The sequence below is a fragment of the Tribolium castaneum genome, chromosome 1 (assembly GCF_031307605.1).
Source record: "Tribolium castaneum strain GA2 chromosome 1, icTriCast1.1, whole genome shotgun sequence".
In the NCBI taxonomy this organism is placed as follows: Eukaryota; Metazoa; Arthropoda; class Insecta; order Coleoptera; family Tenebrionidae; genus Tribolium; species Tribolium castaneum.
The window spans coordinates 37,324,727-37,348,124 of record NC_087394.1 but is presented as its reverse complement, the minus strand read 5'-3'; the positions used below and the strand labels follow the sequence as shown (position 1 = coordinate 37,348,124).

General features: G+C 34.0%; 4 protein-coding genes across 8 annotated transcripts; 2 read left to right on the top strand and 2 right to left on the bottom strand.

Annotated features, from left to right (window-relative positions):
• Positions 1-1,324: 1,324 nt before the first annotated feature.
• Positions 1,325-6,519, bottom strand: LOC658340 (uncharacterized protein). The gene is made up of 5 exons (XM_964738.5): positions 6,334-6,519; positions 3,169-3,353; positions 2,941-3,117; positions 2,613-2,881; positions 1,325-2,328 (listed from the first exon to the last, which is right to left on the bottom strand). Exons 1-5 carry the CDS (start codon positions 6,424-6,426, stop codon positions 1,706-1,708), a joined length of 1,347 nt encoding a protein of 448 aa, XP_969831.1. The 5' UTR covers positions 6,427-6,519; the 3' UTR covers positions 1,325-1,705.
• A 1,670-nt stretch (positions 6,520-8,189) lies between these two features.
• Positions 8,190-12,228, top strand: LOC658412 (rho GTPase-activating protein 92B). The gene is made up of 8 exons (XM_008192270.3): positions 8,190-8,466; positions 8,521-8,806; positions 9,045-9,183; positions 9,232-9,528; positions 9,585-9,801; positions 10,004-10,694; positions 10,743-11,310; positions 11,432-12,228. The coding sequence occupies exons 2-8, from the start codon at positions 8,754-8,756 to the stop codon at positions 11,939-11,941; spliced, it is 2,475 nt and encodes an 824-aa protein (XP_008190492.1). The 5' UTR covers positions 8,190-8,466; positions 8,521-8,753; the 3' UTR covers positions 11,942-12,228.
• Positions 12,229-12,342: 114 nt separating this feature from the next.
• On the top strand, positions 12,343-15,845 carry LOC103312207 (uncharacterized protein). 5 transcript variants are annotated; one of them, XM_008192274.3, is made up of 6 exons: positions 12,586-13,049; positions 13,472-13,578; positions 13,635-13,905; positions 14,985-15,151; positions 15,204-15,299; positions 15,352-15,845. In XM_008192274.3, exons 3-6 carry the CDS (start codon positions 13,647-13,649, stop codon positions 15,715-15,717), a joined length of 888 nt encoding a protein of 295 aa, XP_008190496.1. In that variant the 5' UTR covers positions 12,586-13,049; positions 13,472-13,578; positions 13,635-13,646; the 3' UTR covers positions 15,718-15,845. The 5 variants fall into 5 exon arrangements, with proteins under 5 accessions (XP_064212789.1, XP_008190496.1, XP_008190495.1 ...); XM_008192273.3 differs by having other exon boundaries at positions 12,587-13,049; positions 13,472-13,569; positions 13,619-13,905; XM_008192275.3 differs by lacking the exon at positions 13,472-13,578 and having other exon boundaries at positions 12,587-13,049.
• Positions 15,801-22,264, bottom strand: RhoGAP15B (Rho GTPase activating protein at 15B). Its single transcript, XM_964943.5, has 11 exons — positions 22,040-22,264; positions 21,693-21,990; positions 21,075-21,615; positions 19,445-20,042; positions 18,312-18,741; positions 18,049-18,172; positions 17,772-17,984; positions 17,526-17,713; positions 17,223-17,474; positions 17,039-17,173; positions 15,801-16,987 (listed from the first exon to the last, which is right to left on the bottom strand). Exons 2-11 carry the CDS (start codon positions 21,969-21,971, stop codon positions 16,499-16,501), a joined length of 3,249 nt encoding a protein of 1,082 aa, XP_970036.2. The 5' UTR covers positions 21,972-21,990; positions 22,040-22,264; the 3' UTR covers positions 15,801-16,498.
• Between the last annotated feature and the right edge of the window lie 1,134 nt (positions 22,265-23,398).

The window sequence follows — 23,398 nt, the reverse complement described above, 5'->3', positions numbered from 1 at the left end:
TTTGCAACAACAGCAAGTAACAAACTGAAAAATGGATAATTGTGCAAGCAAATGGATAAAAGTCACCAACAAAACATTATCTGGGAGATGAGAATTAATGGAAGGTAGGAAACAAAAAGGGTTGTCTGACTCATTAATTTTTGTGCGACTTGGTCGTTTAACGTCGTTTTGATAAATACAGCGTGGCTCAAAAAGATGTTGCCAAACGTTAGGGTTTTGTACAGTGGGGTTTTATAGCTGTCATCAAGAGAGACAGTTTTTGCTTATAAACTTCTAGTCGCAAATGAGCCGTTTTGCTTATGGGCCATTTATACAGGGTGTCTCATCTAATTTTTTCAAGTGATGTATCAGATATTTGTCAACAGGTTTTCATGAAATTTAAAATGCAGATATGTTAGAAGGCAAAGATTAAAATACAATTAATGCAACAACTGAAGTCGTTAAAACGTAATTTTTACATGCCTTTTTCGAATGTTAAATCATGTAAGACTTATTAAAAAATTCATCGTCAATATTCTGTAGGAAAAAAACTCATCCTTGAAAGTTTGTTTTGCATGAAAAAAGAAAAAAAAACTGTTAAACGTGGGTACAGATGCAAAAGCATAGATCCCCATGAAACAAATGAGCATTACCACCGAATTTTGGTCACCCCTGGTCGCAAAAACGTAAGTGTCACGCAAGTGATATTTCACATTTATCTCTCACTCATACAAAATTAAAAAACAATATATTTGACTTACTTTTTGTACTGGATGCTTTAATTCTTTCAAAAATGAATGAAAGACTGAACAACAACTGAAAAATTCTAAACCCTTGAACGTTCAGGAGTTTGGATTCTCTTCAAAATCTTGAATTACAGCTCCAACTATTACTTCGTTTCTAGTGACGTGTTCTCACTCGATTTAGTTACGTATCCTGTGTCTTCAAATTAATGTTGATTCTTTGAATTTAAAATTTTATGAAGGCTTTATTTAAATAACATTTCACAAGAAGTCCAACGCCTCTATAGTATCTTTTGTGCAAAAGGAACTCTTAGACAGAATGATGACAGCATGTTTTTTCGTGCCGCAAAATCCGCAAGTAAAAAATGGTCTTAATGTCCTCTATATGACCCTAACATTTGGTAACATCTTTTTGAACCAGTCTGTATACAGGGAGGTGCATTTATAAGATTAATCGCTTAAATTTATTTATTCTTCGTGTAAATCTACCAAATAAAGCGTTCGATTTACATTCACACTTGTCGAGTAAATACTTTAGCAAATAATTTCCGACAAAAGATTTTAGCAAAATATTCATTACGATACACAAATAAAACAAAAAATAAAGATGCACCAATATTGAATAATTTTTATTGTAAATTTAAAGCCAACAACGATTTGTTCCTTTGTTTCAAAATCTCTTACGTTAAAATTGCCAAAACCTGATTGTTATCACAGATTTGATAAAAATATATTTACATAATAAACCTCTGTGACACACTAAAATGTACATAATAATATTTACAGGAGTTATTAACAATCAATATATTATAATTTAAAGAAATGGCAACAAAATACAATTGATTCCTCAGTCTCACTTTGTTTCATCACAGATTATTAAAGGAAACTTTGTTTGTTACCATTTGTACTACGTAAAAGCTTCTCAGAAGCAATACTTGTAACGAACGGAGAAATTTTACGTATGAATAAAGATAAATAAATACTTAAAAGGCAGCTTTTTCGCTCCCTTCACTGCTCGCATTATCGTGAACACTTTTCGCAAGCGCTTCCTTCTTTACCTTCCACTCAACTATAACAAAACTAGCGGTGCCACAAATCGCCAAAACGAGGAGAATCCCCAACTGACCGTACAAATTAAGTGCGGTAGAATATCCGAAACAAATTGCAGCTGCTACAGATTGTGTGAATTTGAAGATAGCAAACGCTGAGGCGCTATTATTTGAATAAACTCCTCCCAAAATTGAATAAATTTGCGTGTTGAAGCACGAATCTCCAAAACCAAGAAGGAACGAACAGAAGATGGCCAATTCGGCATTACTTGTAATAATAGCCCCATCATTAGTGTCGTTGAAGGGAGAATTGTTGGGCAAGTTGAGGAAAATGAGGAAAAAGCTGATAACGTGTACAATAAATCCAGCGATAACGATTGGATCACGACCCCATTTGATGGTCTTGGAACCCAAAATACCAAAAGCAGCCCCACCTAGGACTTCACCAAGACCAATGAAAATGCCAGAAAGGCCAACTAGTTCTTTGGGGTTGGAGAAATTTTTGGTGAAGCCGATACATGAGCTGTAGACTCCGCTAAAGAAACCCAGTTCGAGACCTATAACAAGAAAGAAAAAATTGATACGATATTTATTGTAACAAAACGAATAAATATTTTTTATAATTTAGTTTTTTTTTTTTTTGAAGATGGGTTGGTAGCAGAGGTTACCAAACAGGGCGGTCAGTATCAAAAAAGTAAAATCACAGAATGCTTTCCGTCTTTGAATGATTCGTCTAGAAATTTTTTAATTTCTTTTAAGGTATTTGTTAGAAAAAAATATTATTCCCGCACACTAGAGATAACCGGAAAAAGCTCTGAGTACAAAAACATTTTTTACAAACCTGTGTACAAGAATGTGATGGAAAGAAGGAGCATATCATTGGTGAAGAACAACTTGACTGCGCCTTTTAACGCTTCGATGGGTGTTTGCTGGACTTCTTCCGGAATATCAATTTGGGAGGTTTTTTTCGGTCTAGGAAGTAAAACCATAACGACAAGTCCAGCAATACCTATCCCACTCAAAGTCCAAATAACTACATTTCTAGTGTCTTCATCGATTGAATCCAGACCTTTGAATTTAAAATAGACGAAGAGATTTCCGATAAACATGCTATAAAAACCAACCTTGTAAAAATAAGTACTACTACTATGGAATAATAAACCACTGACCTTAGTTGTAGCATTGCCCAGAAAATGCCGGAATTTCTTGAAACCGTTGCCTGTGTGGAATTTAATGTGAGGTAGTTGCCTTGTCCAGTCCAAATAACTGCAGCTCCAGCTCCGATAACAACACTGGCGAAATACAGCAGCCATGTTCGTGGAATAAGGAATGACATAATGAAGAGTCTACAATTTTTATTAATTAAACCAAGTCAAACAGTCCAGAAATTGACTTACACATAAGTGATTCCTCCGAATAACATGGCAAAGTTTGGACCTATCACAGTTATCACAGAAGGAGCTGCCCAGTTTAGTATAGACATCACAGCGTAAATAATTGAAAGACTAACGTAACCATCACCATCAAAACTTGTATCGTTCTTTTTTAAATTGTCGTTCTTTATACTCTCAATGATGGTTTTCTGCAAAAAAAATATGCATTTTCAAATCTCAATATTTTACCATACACAACTAATTTTGATAGAGAATAATGAATCAGATTATTTTTACCGATTAAATTATTGGTATGTTGATTCATAATGACAAAACGCAATATTTTTGATAAAAAAATTTTGATCAAAGTTTTTGTGTTGAAATAATAGATTAATATCAACAGTATCTTTTTTATTAATACCTGATAAGTCGAAATGACGTAGTTAGCACACCTCCCTTTTTTTATATAAATCCGACAAATAAATTCGAATTGTGAGTTGAATTTTTTTCTGAAGTTATTTTTGTTTTGTTTTATATCTTGCAGGAATATTATGTTTAAATCTTTATAGTGTATAACACTTTCCGGTTCCTCTCTGCAACTTGTTAGAGCAAGAATCAAATGGAAAAATTGTAAAATAAACTGCTAAAATAAACTTTGTCTTTTATATTTACATTAAACTGTTGTTGTATAAATAAAGAGATTAATATTTATTACTTTAATTTTTTTGTTAAGGATCTAATATTTCACACAAAAAATGTTTTTGATGAGTGTTTCATTTTTTATTGCAAGTAAATTTTTCTGCTGTCAACTAAAACAATAATATTCCTCGACTATTCGTTGTATTTTAGTTGCTTCTTTTCAACTGTACAATAAAAACGTACGAAAAAAAAATAACGCCTTCAGTAAATCGTTTTCTTCTTAATAGTCACATAACTAACATTCTATAACCATAAACCACATCACCCATTCATTATTAATCCAAAAAAAAATCTTTACAATAAATAAATGAAAAGTGTGCTAATTTCATTGAAAGAACCAGTTTCTGTGTGTATTGAATATTTTGACATTTATTCATTGACGAGTTGAGAAAAAATGCAAAAGAAATGATGATATAAACGAAGGTTGGTAATATTTAACAGCTCCACAATTGCGAAAATCCATAGCAAGTAATTTACTTACTTCCCAATTTGAATTTTTATTGCCACTTGAAATGCCAGTTCAGCAATTTTTTATGTACTTTCATTGCACCACTTTACATCTGTTTGTAGACCCACGCATGTAATTTAAATAAAACAGTATTTTGTATTTATTTAAAAAAAAATGAGATGCGAAAGGTTATCCAGATTTTAGCACTGATGCAAACTGTGTCAATAACTTTTTGAAATAAATGGGGCAACCCCAAAAGAATCTTTTTTTCAAGTTTTTGGAGTATTTTTAGCAATTACGTGATTACAAAAATGTATTGTTGTTTCATTTATCAATAAGTTTCGAAATATGTTCAATTTTCATGATCAAATGTCATAATTCAGTTATTATCAAAAAGAAATTTTTTAATTATCTGATTAGTTTTGATAAATTCTATAGAAAATAAAATAATGAAACAATAATGAAAAGTTTTTATTAATCAAACTTTCTTAAGATAATTATTCCTTTTTGTGATTTTACAGCTCATTTCTTTTCTCCAAGACACACTTTTCCTTTGACAAAACAAGCAAGGATGATAAACTTGCATCTTGACACACATTGATATTGAGTTATCAACTTTATGAAAAAATGGCTAGTTATAATCATCCAATGTCAAGTATAAGTAGTTCACAAAAATACAAATTGTAAAGATTTCACTTAGCGTCAATAAACAAGTTGACACAAATAACTGACATGCAATTTGTAAATAAAAAGACCCAAAACAACACAATTTGTACCTTGAATTATTATTCTTTTTCCCAAAATTAAAAAATTAAATGAAGCTAAAATGCGCATTTGCTGATTATTTTTTTCAAAAATCCAATTAATTATGAGTCATATATAGTGCAAATAATGAAAATAATTAAAAGCGTGAATCCTCCCATCACAGTTATTTTGCAGATTAGATGTGTCGATTAAAAGATTGATTAACTCACGAAAACAAAATGTTTCCACAATTAGATAAATATTTACTTATTATGCGACGAAAACAACAGTCGATTCAGTAAAAGTGGAACAAAATTAAAATTATCACATTATTACGTAGGTGCCTATAAAAGTATAACTTCAAATTCATTTATGATAAAAGTGAAATTAAAGCAACACGTAATTTTCTTAAATAACCTTATCGTATTATTTTGCAATAAAAAGTTTTGTTTTATTATTTCAAAGCAATATTTTATAATAATAAAAGTGTTAATGCTTTATATTTATCACATCATTCGCAATAATATTGATAACCATTCTTTTATTAAATAAAATACAAGTTGAATGATAGAGACACCATTTTATTGAGTGTTTGCTAAAGAAAAACCATTTTTACAAGAAACTGAACTATCTTATGTAAACAAAAAAGAACAAAGTGTAATTTCGAAAATGAGTTGTCTACAGTGTTAACTTTCGAATTGCTAGCTATTTTGATCACCTTCGCCTTATCAATAAATAATTTTAAATTGAGTGGACACTTGTCTATTTACAATTGAAAAATCTTCAATGAAGTAACATTTGAGAAGCAATAGTATGATAAAAATATAAATCTTCATTATCTTACATGACAATTACGGAAAATCCAATTGATATTCGCAAAAATAGCCGATAAATATCTTTATTATCTGTGTGAATTACGCAAACAACATCTCAGTCGTTGTTACAGATTAATTAAAGTCCATAAACACTGGAATCAAATTGATACGACATTCGCGCCAATCGATTCAAATTCAAAATTTCGAATGTTTACGAGCAATTATCATTGCCAGAAGCGTATTTAGATACCGGAAACTCCGGGCGCGACATTACTAAATATAAATCTACAGTAGGAGTGTGCATTTGTTCGAATTCCATTATCACTAAACCGGAATTTGTCCTTCATGTTATTACTGTTAAAAGAAAATTAACACTTTGTTGAGGCGGGCGAACTTGAAATTTGCGCAAGTTCAAGACCGCAAAGCGCCAAACTTTCTAATTCGGTCCTTTTGCCTAATAATAAATTAAACATATTGACTTACTTGTATGTTGCCCATGGTCTGAAAAGCCGTAAAAACCAACATGAAAGCTAGGCCCAGAAGGACCACGTTGAATAAACGTCGGTCGAATGCCATTCTCTCTTTCTTTTAAACTGGAAAAGATGAAAATTTAACTTGAAACATTCACTTTCGTTCTGATTGTGTGTCTGGTTTGAAAATTCTGATTGCGAATGGTTTTATAATGCGGCTCTGGTGCTGCCGTCTTGTGGACGTAGCCTCAGTGTGATAATACTCTCTGATATTAAATTTTGGTGATTGACTCAAATTGTCCGATTCAGGTAACGGAATTGTTTTTAATTGCACGTTTGTTTATTTGGGTTTCCAGTTTAAATTAAAAAAAAATGTAAATTGTGTAGTTTTGTTATTTTTAATTCCGAAAGTAAATTTTAATTCGAAAATTTACAAAAGTAGAAAAGAACCAAATAAAAGTCGTGGTGGCCTGACGAGCGGTGTCCTTATGTCATTACAATTTTTGGGGATTACCACTTCCTTTAATTTTTTACCATAATAAATACAGCACATACAACAAACAGTTGAAAGAATATTATTACGTATGTTATTATGACCTCGATTATGACGTAAAAGTGCATACAGATTTATTGTTAAATAAAAAAGTGTTAAGAAAAATTGTTTAGTTTTTGTTAGATACACGGCGGTATAACTGGTTCTCTAATTATCTTAGCATATGTTCAAAAAAACTCAAATAAATTGCATAAACGCAATCAAAATTAAGTCAGTAAAATATTGTTTCTTTTTATGAATATATATATATATATATATATATATATATATATATATATATATATATATTATTAAATTTTTTGTGGTTTATAATGAACACAATAATTCTGCGGAATGTGTGCAGAAGCCAAAATCTTCATTTCGTCTTATTAGTGTAGAAGTTTATTCTTCCAATTTTTACAAAGTTCTAATTTTATTTAAAAATTAAAAAAAACACCATCCTTAAATTGCGGTCAATCGGAAACATAAAAATTCACTTTACGAGGTTATCATCAGTTATTTAGTTCGTGATTTTATTAAGTATTAATAAGTGGACACTTGATAACCAGTGCAACACTTGAAAATCTTCAGTGAAGTAAAATTTGAAAATCAATAATGTGATAAAAATAAAAATCTTTAGTACACGCAAAAATAGCTGATAAACATCTCGTTTATCTGCAGCAAATACGAAAACACTGTATTTTCAAAAACATAGGTTACTTTAGTCAAAAATTCAATTAAACATATAGTATTTAGAGCATTTAGAAAATATGAAAAGAAAAACGTCCTTTAAGCACGTTTTTGAACTAAAATCTTAGTTTTATACAAGATTTGCATTTTTGAATTTGCATTTTTGAATTGAGCAGTGTTGCAAATTTAAAAATTTATTCTTACCTGGACTCGTAGCAGACTCGCATAGAATAAAAAAGGGGTGGTTTACAATTAAAAAGCCAAAAGGCAAAATCAAATTCACAGTTGAGCTTGTATTGACGGTACTTTTCTTTCAGTGATGTATATTATTATAAAAGAAATATTTTGCATTTTATTTTTCATACGCCCTTTCACGAGCCGTCACTGAAATCATCATATTTCGATGAAATTTCACAAAAATTGCCTCATTACCACGGAAATAACCCTTAATAACTCATAATTCCCTTTTTAATATTAGAAAATGTGTAGCAGCTCGTTATTAAACTATTACTTTTAATTTGCCATAACATTCGTGTTCGTTTAATTATAATATACATATCTGTCATTGGCACCCATAAGTCCCGTAACTTTCTTATCGAATTAACAAATATGAATAATCGAAAATAAACATAAAAACTTTAGATAAAAGTTCTGAGAAGTAAATGCCACACCGAATTCAAAAAATGGCGCGTCCATTCCGTCACACTCTTTTGTTTCGCACTCGCCGCCCATGAAAAAAATGTTAATAAATCTCGTCCCGCAATCGACAACAAAGTGAAAATCGCGTTTTATTAATCATTTCGTGGGGAAAATCAAGAACTCCAGTTAAAATAATAATCTGTGCGCGCACATCGAACGAAGCCGAGCATTTTTCGTGTATTACGATCGTCCAGTGGCGGTGCCCCAGTAATAGAAAGTGATGTGGTTGTGTTGGTCTTTTTTTGTCGCATAACCAATGATGATTTATTGATATTTTAGCATTTGTGTTAATTTGTGACGTTTGTACACCGCTACAATAATGCCAAAAAGTGTCGTTATTGACGCAATCGAATGAAAAGTCATACTTTTGTTTACGTGAAATGGAAAGTGATATTTGCCTTCTCTATCACAATATGATCTCATCACGTAAAAGTTAATAATAATTCCGATTGGTGCATTATCGGCTTTTTAAATACCGATTTTTAAATACCGAATTTATTTGGAATTTTATAATGAAGAAGCAATTTTTCCGAGTCAAACAACTCGCCGACCAGACTTTCCTCAGGTGAGATTTTCCCCAAAAAAATGCAAAAATTCCCAAAATTGCAATGTTTATCACCAGTGTTTATCAAGTAACAGAGGGCACAAAACAAACAAACACACAAAAATAACAAATTTTGAGGTTATGAAACTCTCCGATCTTTGTGAATTCTTAACAAGACAATTTATTCAATGATATAATGGTCTCTTATCGCATTGTGTCCGAATTAAGGCGGCAATTTAGGCGCGGATTTATGTTTCAGGGCCGACAAAAGCGAGGTTTTAAATAATGAAGAACTTCAAGTGGCTGATCAGAAAATCGAATACTTACGAACGGCTCTATCTGCAATCATCAAGCGGATACCACATTCGGGCCAAAATAATGACATCGACAAACGAATTGTAAGTCACCCGTCTTTCTAACTAAACAATTGATTAATTTGTTTGTAGAAAAAGAGCATTGAACATCACCTGGCCTCTGTGTTTTTTGAGCAAAGTACTCGAAAAAATGAACAAGGGGACCTTCAGGAACTACCAAATGATTTGTTTTGTGCCACGCTTAAAAAATGTGCATTGGTTGAGCAGGATTTGGCGAGGGAATATGCTGATCATGAAAAACAAGTTGAGGATTTAGTTAGTGCTCCAATCCAGGCGTTGCTTGATTCCGATTTTCATAATATCCTAAAACAGAAACGCAATCTTTCGAAATATATTTTGGATAAAGATTCGGCAAGTAATAGGTACCATGTGAGTTGGGTTGTTTTCAAGTCGTTTGAGTATTTTTTATTTGATATTTTATACAGGCTACGAAAAAAGAGGCTTTGCGGGATGATATGGAAGAAGCCGACTATAAAGTAGAACAAAGTAGGGACGCCTTAGCTTATGAAATGTTTAGTTTATTAGCGAAAGAAAATGACTTGGCCGGCTACATGTTGCAAATACTGAAATGTCAAAGAGCGTATCATGATAGTGCCTTAAAGCATCTGGAAAGTGTGATTCCTGAGTTGGAAAAGCAAATAGGTGAGCTATACTTTGATTAAAAATTTAATTGAACGCACTATTGGTATTTTTTCTGGAATGTTAAATTTGGATAATTACGTAACTATTTATTGGCAACATTACTCATGTATTTATATCGTTATCCGTTTGTTTGTTTTTACAAATCCCGGAAACCACAATTGCAAATTTGATAACATCATAAATCATCCGTTTTTTTTTTCAGGTGACAGTTCAGTGAAACGCGTTTATGGCATTTCGCTTCAAGACCACCTCCGAGTCACAAATAAAAAAATAGCGCTTCCTTTAGAAATTTGTATTAGCATTCTTCAAAAACATGGTCTTCACGAAGAAGGTCTTTTTCGTATTGCTGGCAGTATGTCACGCGTCAAACGCTTGAAATCATCAATAGATTCAGGCTGTTTTTCCCCGAAATTAATTCCAGAGTATCAGGACATGCATGTGTTGGCCAGTGCCCTTAAAATGTATCTCCGTGAATTACCCGATCCACTTCTAACGTCAAAACTTTACAATGAGTGGTTGCAATCGATGCAAAAACCCGAAAGCGAAAGACTGGACATTGTTAAAGGTCTAATCGCGAGTTTGCCTCGTGAAAATCGTGATAATTTAGCGTTTTTGATTCAATTTTTATCGGAATTGTCTCGTCATCCGCAAAACAAGATGAGTTCGTCCAATATTGCAATTGTTGTTGCTCCGAATTTATTGTGGGATAAAGAGGAGACCATGAATATGGGAAATTGTGCAGCTAGTAGCATGCTCGTTGAGCTTTTTATCAAAGAAGTTCACACCTTGTTTCCTGATGATGTTAGTAAGTTTGTGAGTTTTTCATGGACTGATGATGAAGGGGGATTCACCCGATCGACGATCGACTTGAACGCAAGCACCGAAAATATCAGGTAAAAATTAAATGAAATAAAAAGAAATAACTGAATAATATTTTTAAGTGAAAGTCCTAAACCCAACTCGAGGAAAAAGAAAACTCCAGCACCTGGACCTCCCCCCAATAACTTTGCCCGAACTGACCAAGATCTCGTCCAAAACGAGAAAAATTCAATGTCATCGTCATATCCTTCAGGAAGTTCCACCTTAAACCGTCCTCAAAAACCCCGCGATAAACCGAAGACTTCAATTGGTGTTAACACCGACGACCGAAGAATGAGTTTATCTCAAGAGGAAACGCACAAATCGGAAGTGATCAAATCAGCGCCTCTAGTCAATTTAGATAGTAGCAAAACGGTCGCTCATAAGGTTATAACCGAACCGGCGACTCTCGTTCAAGTGTCGAAAGCCAAACCTGTACAGCCAGTCGTAGCACAAAACGCATGTGATAATAAAAACTTTAAAACAACTGTCACACATTCAATGGACGGTGGCGTGTGTCAGAAACCGATCGCAGCGCCACGCTCGATTGATGCCGGAGTCAAGCGAAGTTCCTCAATCAAGATCGATCTTAAGCAGCCGGAAATGACCGAAGTTACGATGCGAAGGCCCGAACCCGCCGCCAAACCAGAGGTTTTTATCACTTGTTTACCTTTAAACTTGAAAATGTAACGATTACCGTAAAATATCGTTTCGTCTCAGAAATAATAACGCCGATTTTCTTTACAAAATATTTCGAATGAGTGTATTGTAGGTGCCTGCAAGGCCGGCCTCACTCTCGAAACGGCCGAGTATGGACCTGGATCCAACCCTGCACCGCACCCAGTGCTCAGTCTACAGTGTAGCCAACAAACAACAACCCAGCTACGTCAACGTCCAGAACCGTAATGAGAAATTCCAGCCGGGTCACGACAACAAAATCGCCGAAAAAGAGCGTTTTCTAGGCCACCAGCCAGCGCTCAAACTCGACGATATCAATTCAAACAGTAAAACAGGGCTGCCACCTAAAGCAATAAAATGTGTGGAGAAATCGGAAGCGAGCAAATCAAATGAGGATTTGGGCGATTTGGGAGAAAAACTGAACGGTAATCAGAAAACTAGTCATGTGCGAACCAGATCGGACGGAAATTTGATTGAACTAAGTGATGGTTGTTTGGCTCAGACGCCGCCGTCACCACGCAGTTTGAATAAACCGACACAGCCGCCACCGCCGCCCCCGATTGTTAGTGTTGTCAAGAAAGAGCCTGACAGTACTGATTTGTAGTTGAAAGAGTGATTTTTTTGCAGAGTTTGTAAGTCTATTGAACAAATAGTTGCTATTTGACTGAAGTTAAAATTTTAAATTTTAATGTTGATGTTAAAGTTATGAAACGGATTTTATTTATTCGGATGGCTACTGGTTAATAAGGCACACGAAATACCAATTTATTATAATGCTTTAACAAAACTGATTGCAGTATAATTTTTAGATTTTAGGAATTTTGATATTCTTTCATTTTATCAACAAAAGTGCTGTACGAGACACAATCAATAAAAAGTTCGTTATTTATATTTCATTGAACATCAGATTGCCCACTTTCCGTTTATGTGAACCAAATCCAAACACTTCCTTCTAAAAATACCCTAAAGACCCAATACAATAGTTTCAGTCGCGAATTGCACAGCAAAATGGAATGTTTTACCAACAAGTACGCGTTCAAAATTTACGATTCGGTCGATTATGACGGAATTACACTTCCCCGAAACCGTTCAATTATCCAACCCATTTATATTTTACACCAGGATTACTTTTACCAGTTCTATTACGGTAAGTGGAAAGAAACTATTCGATTCTCATTAGCCTTGAAAGGCACAATTGTTTCACTTTCTAAATTTTCAACAAATGTAAGTTTTGCCACCTGCAAAAATTCTAGCTGTTCCCATAAAAAAACATTTGATTACTTTAATAGCATCAAACTCTATCGGTTCCGCTACAAACTCGGAATCAATTTATTCCTTGCACAGATTTGACAGATTGTTTCTTTGGTGATTTACTGCGATATTTTGAGTATTTGAGTACTTCCCCAACGTTTGAGCGCCACTGGTAAATCCCACTTCAGCAGCAATTTAAAAAAGGTGGGCAAGGTGGAGGTGAACGAGCGAGCACATGGCCATGCCATAGAAATGTAAATTTTTCAATACAGTAGTTGTCTTGTGCTTGCGTTTGAATGACAAACAACGGAGTTGCTTTCTTTTTCGTGCAAGTTTGTCAAGCGATTCAAAGCGGATGTGCGCCACTAAACACGCAAAAGAACTGCGAAACGATGAATAATCGACGATTTCGCGCTGGAAAAGTGGTTTTTGTCTTGCTTAGAGAAGATTTGTGACGTTAGGTGAGACTATAGTATTTTTCTACGTGACGCATGCAAATTCCACACACAAAACAACAATTCGAAAGATTCAAAAATTAGATTCTTAAATATTTTGTGCTACGATTATTATTATGCAACTCCCATTGTAATCTTCGTAATAAATAATAATAAATGTGGTGTAATAATTACTTTGCATACGGTAGTTGTTTGGTAGACAAATAATAATCAAACGCTTGTGACGTTTTTCAAGATAGTTAAATAAAAAATTATCCGCTTTTTATCACTATATTTTTAATTGTTTAAAATTATGAATTTAGATGATAGTTATACATAAATTGTTAATACCAACACCGCCTACTTTGTTAATGTCTACGTATTCAAATTGTTTAATATTTAAGATCGATATCACTGTATTTTACAGACTTAAGCCCTTCCCTTTACAGGAAGCACGCTTTTATGACCATCGTCCCCACATAAAAGCTCCGTTCATAGAGAAATTACATTTTCTGCACCATAAAACAAGTTGCGGCAGTTTATTATTGTAGTCGGCGTAAAATAAACTGCAAGTTTTATTTTTGAATTTCTTCCAGAATTCAATGTTTGCAGAAGCCGTCAAAAATGGCCCGGAGAACACCCGCGGATGCAAAAAACGGAAGTAGCAGACCAGTCAGTTTTTATGACAATTGCCTGGAAAACGGAAATAATTCCGAAAGTCTTGTCAGAGAGACACAATTTGATAGTAGTCCAACGCAAGCACACTGTTTGGTGACTACAGTACCTCAAAATATTGCCGCTCAGAATATCGCAAGTAAGCATACGCCCAATAGGAACAGTCTGAGGCATAGTCGGATGATTGCGATGAATAAAAATGGACGAGGTAAAAAAAATATAAACTATTAGTCTATAAAGATACAATGTTTGTCTATTTTGACTTTATTGGCTTAAAATATTTATTATTCGAAGAGTGTGATGGTTTACGTGAGAACATTTTATGATTGAGACAGTTTAAATTTTGTAGGAAATGACATGGAAGATACGTGCATCCTGTATTCAAAAATAGTCACTTTTTTACATTACCCGGCTTGCTATTTCTATTGAGACATCCGGCTGTTACGGATTTTTCTTTCATTTCCGTGATTAAATTAACCAAAGCGTAGATCATTGAAAGTTTTATTCGATTTTACTTCGCTGTTTGTTCTAAAATACGTAATAATTATAAGTAAACTTACTCTACTTTAGGATTTAAATCAGAACAGTTTAAACACTCTAGTGGCGTAATAAAAATTAAATACATTACTAAATTATGTTTCGATTACGAAAAAAGCCCTTATTTCACATTAATAATTTGTAATTAAATTTGTTATTAATTCTAAAAGTCTGGTAAACATATCGTTATGGATGCCTTGATTTGAATAAAATCTGGTTGACGGTTTCGAAGAAATGGATAGAAAATGTGTGTCTTTTAATTAAAAAATAAACTTGATTAATGACTCGTTGACGCTGTGTTTAAAATACGTGTTAAAAAAATACATACCATGTTTTTTAACATTAATCGATTATTGCTACTATTGATCGTTAACAATATCAGAGTTAAACCTTCTATATGTTTCCTATTGGTGACCACAATGCAGTACACATATTTTTTAGGAAACATTTTGATAATTGCAACTTGAAATAACAATTTTTTTTTAAAACTGTTGTAAAAATTATTTAATATTCAATCAGAGATGCTACTCCCATCCTAAAGGACAATAAACAGATAAACAATAGCTCATAAAAGAAAATACATTTTCTCCTACATTACCTGACAAAGATCAATGAAAAAAATATGTAATTTATTATTCATTAATTATGGAAAATTTTAATTACAATTTTTGCTTATAATTTTGCAATTTTTAAATATTATAAACTAAAACCTTTCATTCCTAAGGAATATTTCTGCATTTTCTATTTCAGTGCCTCGAAAATACTTACCTGCAATATTCCGATATCACAAATTAGCCAAAGCTTTGCTCGGCCTAATAATACTCTTAGGTTTATCAATATGTTTTTTGTCTCTTTGGCTACTAATATGGACCCCAAACATCCGACAACGAGACAATCCTCACTGGAGCGGAATACCAGTAAGTAATCCCACTTTTTTTTTAAATCTAATGTAAAATAAAAATACTATAGGTACTACTATCAGGTATAGTTGGCATGGTACTGGTTTGTTGCTTTCGAAAGGAGCATCCAGGCATGAAAAAAAATTACTTTGTTTACGCCGTCAAGGTAAAATAAGGTAAAAAATAATGTATTCAATTCGCGAACTGAATTATTCCAGGTATTAAGTGTGACTTTGAGCACGATTGGTGCGATTTCGGCATTCACAGCTTCCGCTTTCGCCGTTATTCACTTAGTGGCGCTGTATAGCATGACCTGTACTCCCCCCGGCCAACTCGACACCACTTGCATGTGCATTAAAAACGATACTCTCCCCACTCAAAGTTACCACTATGTCGACTTGAGTTGTCTCGAAGTTGATAATATTCTCACAATACTTATAATTTTCTCGTGCGCTGTGAATCTCATCGTTGGTGTGATGGAAGTGTGGTACGTTTATCTACATTGGGCCAGTAGATATGTCTATACTTATTCCAAAGTAAGGACGGAAAATGACCAACCGACTGTTCTACAAAACCCCAGATAATTCTGTACCTGTGTGTTGTCCCAAAGATTCGTTTGTATATTTGTTGGTAGGACTTCTTATTGTTAAATAAAAGAGTTATTACATATTTGTAAAAAATTTAAATAAAGTTATATCGATTTTTCACATTAGTGGATGTTTTACATGATCACAATTGTGTGTGCTTTTTTTATTAAAGTTGGCAGACTTGGCACAATGGCAAGACTACGAACAGGAATGGCTACAAAGTTTGTACACAATTATTGCAAAATCTAAATTAAAATTATACGATACGTTTGGCTTGAGCACCAAAAAATTAACTACTTATAGAATAAAAAAAATCAAAGCGATTATGTATAATGTATATTGCAGATAAAAAACCTAAAAACGTCAGTTTCATATTCTTATAAGCAATCAAGTGTTGAACTCACGTGCTCATAACAATCTGAAACGAGTTTTGCTGGCTTTTTTGGAAGACTTTAATATTATTTCTCCTCATTAAATCATTACAAGGAATTAAAATGACGACAATTTTACGCAACACTGGTTTCTGTAATTGCTTTTCCACATAATCACAGATTGTAAATTCGGTAGTCATAATAAAATGCAATAAATAAAATTACGGAAATTTTTTGTTAAAACTTTTGTAAAACTTCACAGCCGCATAAATAAAATCGTTTCGCCTTTTTAACCGTTAAAATTTTGCCACTTACTGTCACGCAAATAAAAGAAATACACAGAAATCATTATTAGCTACGTACATAAAAAGGTGCGTTTTAAGTAAAAAATAAGTAAATTTGGTAACTCAATTAACCATTAAATTGATATGCATAGCTGGCTGTATCAAACTCTCCCTATATCTCGCTTTCAACATTGCACCCAACCATTTGGCTCTGGTTTGTGGATCACCCCAAACCAACACATTACCGAAATAAGGACAGTTTTTAGTACGTTGTGGATGCATTTTAGTTTCGATAAATGTGATTGTCCACCGCGATTGTGGATTTTTTTTAGATTCGTGACCTAAATACCACATGATGTCTTCAATGTTGTAAGTGAAGAGTTTCTCCTCACACGTTTTATCCTTAAAACAGTTAAGCTTGGCTTGGGAAAATTCAAACGTGTACAACTTGAAATTCCTTGATCTGTTATCGGAAAATTTGAGTTCTGCTGAAACTGGTGTCGATTTGTCGTGAATAAAGTCGGAATATTTTGCTATAGGAAGAAGGACTAAATGATTGTCTTTTCGATCGGATTCCTCCCAATAACTCCACCGAAGGACGATATCCAAAACCTGTCGAAAGTTTAGTTAAAGCAAACTATTTTTTTTTCCTATGAAATTAACCTTTTCGGAAAAATGCACAGGTCGTTGTAATCTATCGTTCAAAACAACTTCCTCCAAAACCAATTCGTGTACCGGCATATTGATTTTCGGACTTAGCTCCACGCAAACTTCATACGCAGTCTTATTTGGGCCAATCTAAAATTTTCCATTTATTGGAATATTGACTATTTTTTCAAGCACTTACTGCAACATTCATTGGCTGTCCTTCCTTATTATGCAAATAAATCCACACCCGAAAATCGCCAGCTTTTTTTGCATTATTAGCTGCACCTTGTAGTGCCTTAGTGTGCTTTTCCAACACTTGTAACATGACTTTTTCCTTTTCAATTTCGGCGGGATCCTCTGGAAAAATATCCCTATATAATTCCAACAACTGTCGTACAACTACAGTGTTTTGAACGTGTTTGGTGTTTCCAACCGAATTATTATCCTTTTCCTGTTCAAAACAAACATAATCAAAGTCGTTTCGATTGATTAGAAAGCTCACTTCTTGATGCATTAAACTCGGTCCCCAAACTGCAGCCAAATTATCGACATTCATCAGATTTTTTTTGCTTTGTGACGCAATAAAGTGGAGATGTCCGAGGAGTTTTTTCGCCGTTTTGTATGAAATAGGCGGGAGCTGATCGAGAGCTGCTTTGTACATTCTTATCCTTTCGTCTTTATTCTTCACCACTATTCATAAAAATTAGAAAACAATTAGGAAAAATAAAAATAACAATGAAGGTATTACATGAAACTTGATGTAAATATTGCCGTTGGCTGTTTGTGAGAACTGGTTCAGGTATGTCTCTGATGAATCGCTTTAAAGCAGTCGCAACATCATGTTCTGTATATTTATCAATTGTTAATTGTACTGCCCAAGCGTCTTTACGGAATTTCGCCAAAATTTCTGCAACTGCAGTGTTAGTGCCTGGACGTCTGTAAATTCCCTCAGTCATGCTTCCTATAAATTAAAAAAAAAAGTGTTAATTATTTCAATGTTCAATAAAGGCACAGAAATTATTTACCGTGAGTGTAAATAAAATTGATGCACTTTTCCACTAAAACTGGAATATCATTTTTCGTCAACTGTTGCTGATCCAAATGAGCACCATTGTTGTGTGCTGCCAGCTTAACAATATGGCACCAAACCTGTAACCAAAACCGGTCAAAACTCTTGACTAAAAAATCTCAACAAAAAACACGCAAAAATTGTACCTTTTAGCCAGCGCAAGCTAGAAACGATAGTTGAAAAATAATTAATTTACCACCGCTCGTATTTACACTTTACCTTTGTTTCCCTAGACGTCCACATGCGTAAATAAAGCGTTACACCAGGTGTATCCACCACAATATTCGGCCCTTTATCATTAGTCCTTGGATTGTTATCATTCTCTTGGTATACTTGTAATACCATACATCGTACTTTTCTCAAATCCATCGTTTTAGTCGGTTGATTATCAACGGCATAGTACAAAGTCCTGTGGGATAGCATAAGCCAAGCGCCCACCCATCGTCCACCAACACCTTCCCGAAGGTATGCCCAGCCCATACGTGTGTAATCGGTAGTGATTTTCACAGGGAATTTCTTTGTTAGACTTTCGGCAATGGATTGCATCCAAACGCGTCGTTCAGAAATGTCGCGTGTTCCATAGATGTGACCTCCGCGACTTTTTCCCGTCGTGTTTAGTTCGAAACAGTGAAGGTCGTCGTTGTCGTATCTGAAAGTGTTTGTTTGATTGTGATGATTTTATTGCGATGCAGTGAACCAAGGAGATAATAATGCGCTAGGATGTGGAACAATGCAATTTCCTGGATGCTGGATGGATTTTTAGAAACAAGTTGAAAAAAAATGAATTTTTTCATTAACAAGTCTTGAACTCAAGTCATTAAATTGTGCCGAAAAATTCAAAACAAATCACAACCTGTAAGAATGTTAAAGTAATTTTTTAGAAATATGTTCCTCGTTTTAATTTACTTATTACTTCCTGCTTCTTAGTGTTTGTTGGCTTATTAGCAATTAAAAATTAACGCGTTATTCATTCGAAATAATAAGCTTAACCATGCGATATGGGCTAATGACATCTTACACAACACTTGGGACGCGTAAAAATGAAGCAATCACAAATCGCAATTTTAAAACGCAAAATAACTACAATGCCATAAATAATCGCTTTATCTCCCTTAATTTTCTTCATAGATAAATTATTGAAACAAATTTGAATTTTTATGCGAGTAGTAAACAACAAAGTGAACAACCTCCAAAATAGACCAATCATAAACATTAATAAAACAATTTTAAACTGGATAAGTAGGCGAAAACAAAACACCGACGACGGTGCATTGCACATGTCATTGCCTTTGATATTATTTACCCCGAGATAACAAACTCAAGGACATGACTCAATTTTATCACTTACTTACTTGTATTTAAATTTAGGATCTTGCAAAATTTGCACACTTAGAATGCTCTCGGCCGGAAAATGCTCCTTGACTGTATCACAAGTGCTATCCGAGTAGCAAATAAAATTTGAATTCTGTAAAATGCACCATCTTCCACTGTACTCCCCGAACAAATCTTCAACAGGTCCACTTTGCACCTTATACAACATTCCTTTCTTGTGTACAAAACTTTTAATTTCTAATTCGGGTCTCTGGACCACTGTATCTTTATTTCTCACACCTTTGACCACTTCGGGAGCTTTTTCAAGTGCCCCCTTGATCTGTTTCAACCATCCGAATTTTTTCGGTTCTTCCTTATTTTCTTTAACAGAATCGGAACTAGTAAACCATTGACTTCGCGATTTTTCTCGAGGTGATTGTTCTTCTTCTGGGAGAGAATCGATACGAACTGGAGGCATTGGAGGTGTGATAAATTCTTCCGGTTCCGAATCATTTGAAATGCTCCATTCATCCAAAGTTCGCGTGATGGAAACATTGCCATAAAGATCGCCTTGAAAATATTCCTCGAGCATTTTGATGTCTTCGGATGGAAGAACGGATTGGGGGAAACACACATCTTCTATTAAAAAAAAAAAGGTAAAAAACTAGACCAACAACAGTGTAAATATTTGTCTACGCTCTAGTTTCTAATTTATCTCGCATACACAGAACAAACAAAAGATTCAATGAACTTTCATTGATTGGATGCATTCACACTTGGATGTTATTAACCAATTGAATTAATTTCGGCTGTAGAGAAATCTGAGTGGGATGTACAAAATGCAACGGCGCAAAACAAAAATGCTAATCGACAAATGCATTTCTCAGAAATGACAAGATAACAAGAACGGAAATTACTCAAGAAAAAGAAGATTCAGCTGTTCTAGTAGTCCTAATTTAATTTAGTGTTTAGTGCGTGTGAATCATGTTCTTTGTCGATATAATTACGAATGAAAACAAAGTTCATGTTACAGTTACTCAACTTGGATTTCGTTACAACGCAATCAAATAACGTTCCATTACAACAAGAAATTAAAAATTACAATAATAATAGATATAATGAAAAGAAAATTACTTAATCTTTTCGTTTACGTTGTTATAATAGATGCAGAGGATTTCGCTCGTTTACTGATTTACGTAATGTGCATTGCTGTTTTAATTTTTGCAAAAATTAAAAAAAAATCCAGCGCGCGAGTGTTTTTAAATAGTCTAATGCCTTTTCGATAAACTTTATTTTATAGAAAAATCAAAAAACTTCCAGGGTAAATAAGCATATTGGTCACAATCCAAATGTTTCTACGAGCAAATGAGAAATGTTTCTTATTTATTTTTTGAAAATCAGATATGTTTTAAACAAATAAAATTATCTTGTATCTCTATCTCCAGTTTTTTGTAATGATAAAATGCAACTAAAAAATCCTGCATACATACGCAAAATATACACTTGGATGCATAAATATGGGCCAAAATTTTATCAAATACAAGCCATGACTCACTGATAAACTTATTTACAAAGAATCGTGGCGTTTATTCATTATTTTTGAAACGTGCGATATGAATTTCAAATCCATTTAAAACGTGAGAACGGCTTAATTAATAGAAAATAACTTACCACCAACAGTGCTACCAGTCCTCAACGGATCAAACTGCATTATAACACTCTCTCGACATTTCTTCTCTGCTTGTACTCTTGCCGCTATTGTATGATTTTCGTACAACGAATTTCGTACTTCCGTGGAAAATTCGCTCACATTCGAATTAACATCGCATTCAGTCCTTTGAACTGTCACATCCAAATCATTGTAAATATTTTCGACTTTATTGACCGGATCGTAGAATCTCCACGAACCGGATCTGGATAAATCCGAATCACTGTTTGAATAAACGGGAAAAACACTTTCATAGTTCGGTGGATAATTCCCTAGATTTGACTGTTCGGAATTGCTTGTACTGCCCCCAGAAATGGAAGCTGGGGCATCGTAGATGCACTCCTGGGGCAATGGAGGCGGTGGATGTGTCGGAGGCGGCGCATTGAACTCCTCCGCCTCCACATTATTGTAAATGGCGGAAGTTGAACTGAGCGGCGATTGGAAACTGATCGAGTTGAAAATATCGAGGGTATCGCCAAAATCATCTTCAGCGGGCTCAGGGTCCTTGAAAACAAACATTATAATTTTTTTAAACTTCAATACCGTACGTATTATGTAATTAACTATTAATTCTTAATTACCTGTGGGGACTCTGAGTGGTACGAATTAAAACGCTTGGTGATTCTCCGAACACTTTGTCTAGTTCCCGCAATCATAGCTTTCTTCTTATCCTGGACCAATTCGCCGATATCTTCGGCGATTTGTCGTGAAGCATTGCTCAAAGAGCGAACCCTTCTGGAGAAGGTGTTGGTGTGCTCTTCAGGGGGTTCAGGTTTTAGTTTTGTGCTTTTGCGTGGTGTGGGGACTGGCTTTTTGACATCGGGCGCATTGGACCTGGGGGCTGGTACCGGATGGCTCATTTTTATTAAATTGTTGACTCTAGAAATTGAACGAATTCAGCACAATTCAAGTGAATACACTTTTCTACCTGTTGTTTCATCGCACGAAACGACATATCCTTATCATTATCGCAATTATGGAAAAGCAATCACTGAATGTCACGACACGTTGAAAATTCCAATAAATTAACAAAACGGCATTTTTTTGAGATTTGAGGACACTATCACTGTTGGCAGTGCTGCTGGTGGACGATCAACTGAAGGAATTCTGTTTTTGTGACGCATAATCACTTTCAGGTGCACTAATTTCACTTCACATCAACACTCTTATCTCTCTCTCTAACTTATCATTTCAAGTGCAAACAAGCGAAATAGAGTAGACGTGTTGTAGCACACATTATTTGTGTACAGTTTGCCATTGGCGTGCATGACTAATATGCCTCGGTTTGGTGGGGGCTGCTGCTGGTAAATCTCGTGTGGATGCATGTTGGATTCTCTTTGTGCTTGATAGTGTGAAAGTGATATCAAAGAAAAAAAATTACGGCCTTGAATTATGATCTTTGATTCATGTTTGTTGAATGAATGCATTCAAAACTGCATTTTGAAGGAAAAACATTCGTTTCGCTTGCGATTTTTTTCTAGCAGTTTTTCTTGTATTTTTAATACATCATTAAAATTACTCATTTTTGTTTTATGAAACTGTGGTTTTGTGATGATGAATACTTCCTACAAAAATGAAAAAAAAAGCAAAAGATATGACAATCAACAATTTAGGGAAAATGTAAAGGCGCTGAACTTTAGTTATTGAGAGAAACAAAGTGTTTCTTTTGTATTTTTCTTACAATTTATTAAAATTCGTTGTGCTACTTAAATTTCACATTCTTCTGTATGATTGCAGATGCGATAATTGTTTTTGTAGCAGTGTATTTGCCTGATTAATAACATAAATTGATCAAATGCAAATTAAATGTTATACAGGCAAAGCATATTTCAAAAAAAAATTTTTAAGGTCAACACTTATTATTAGAATGAAACAACACAATAAATTAAAAAATATAATTTAGTCACAGAGTTCAACCTGTCAAAAAACATATTTACCATATCAAAAATAATTGATTTCCAGAGGCACTGCAAAATCAGAATTTTCATTATTACAAATGATTAATTTTTATTATTTTTACCTGTTTACAAGCAAAAAAGAAAGATGAAGTTAATACAAGGGCTTGTTTGTTTTTTCTGTTTTCATTCGGTTACAAAGTTACAAACGATAGTCGTATTTCACACTGTTAGTGAACGCTTATGCTTATTAGAAATAAATTGTAATCCAAAATTTTTCTATGCATTAAAATTATGGCATGATTATTTCAACTAAAATTTCGAATGATGTGGGTGCAATTTATTTCTTAAAATGTGTACACAACACAAAAGCCATTAATTTAATTATTATG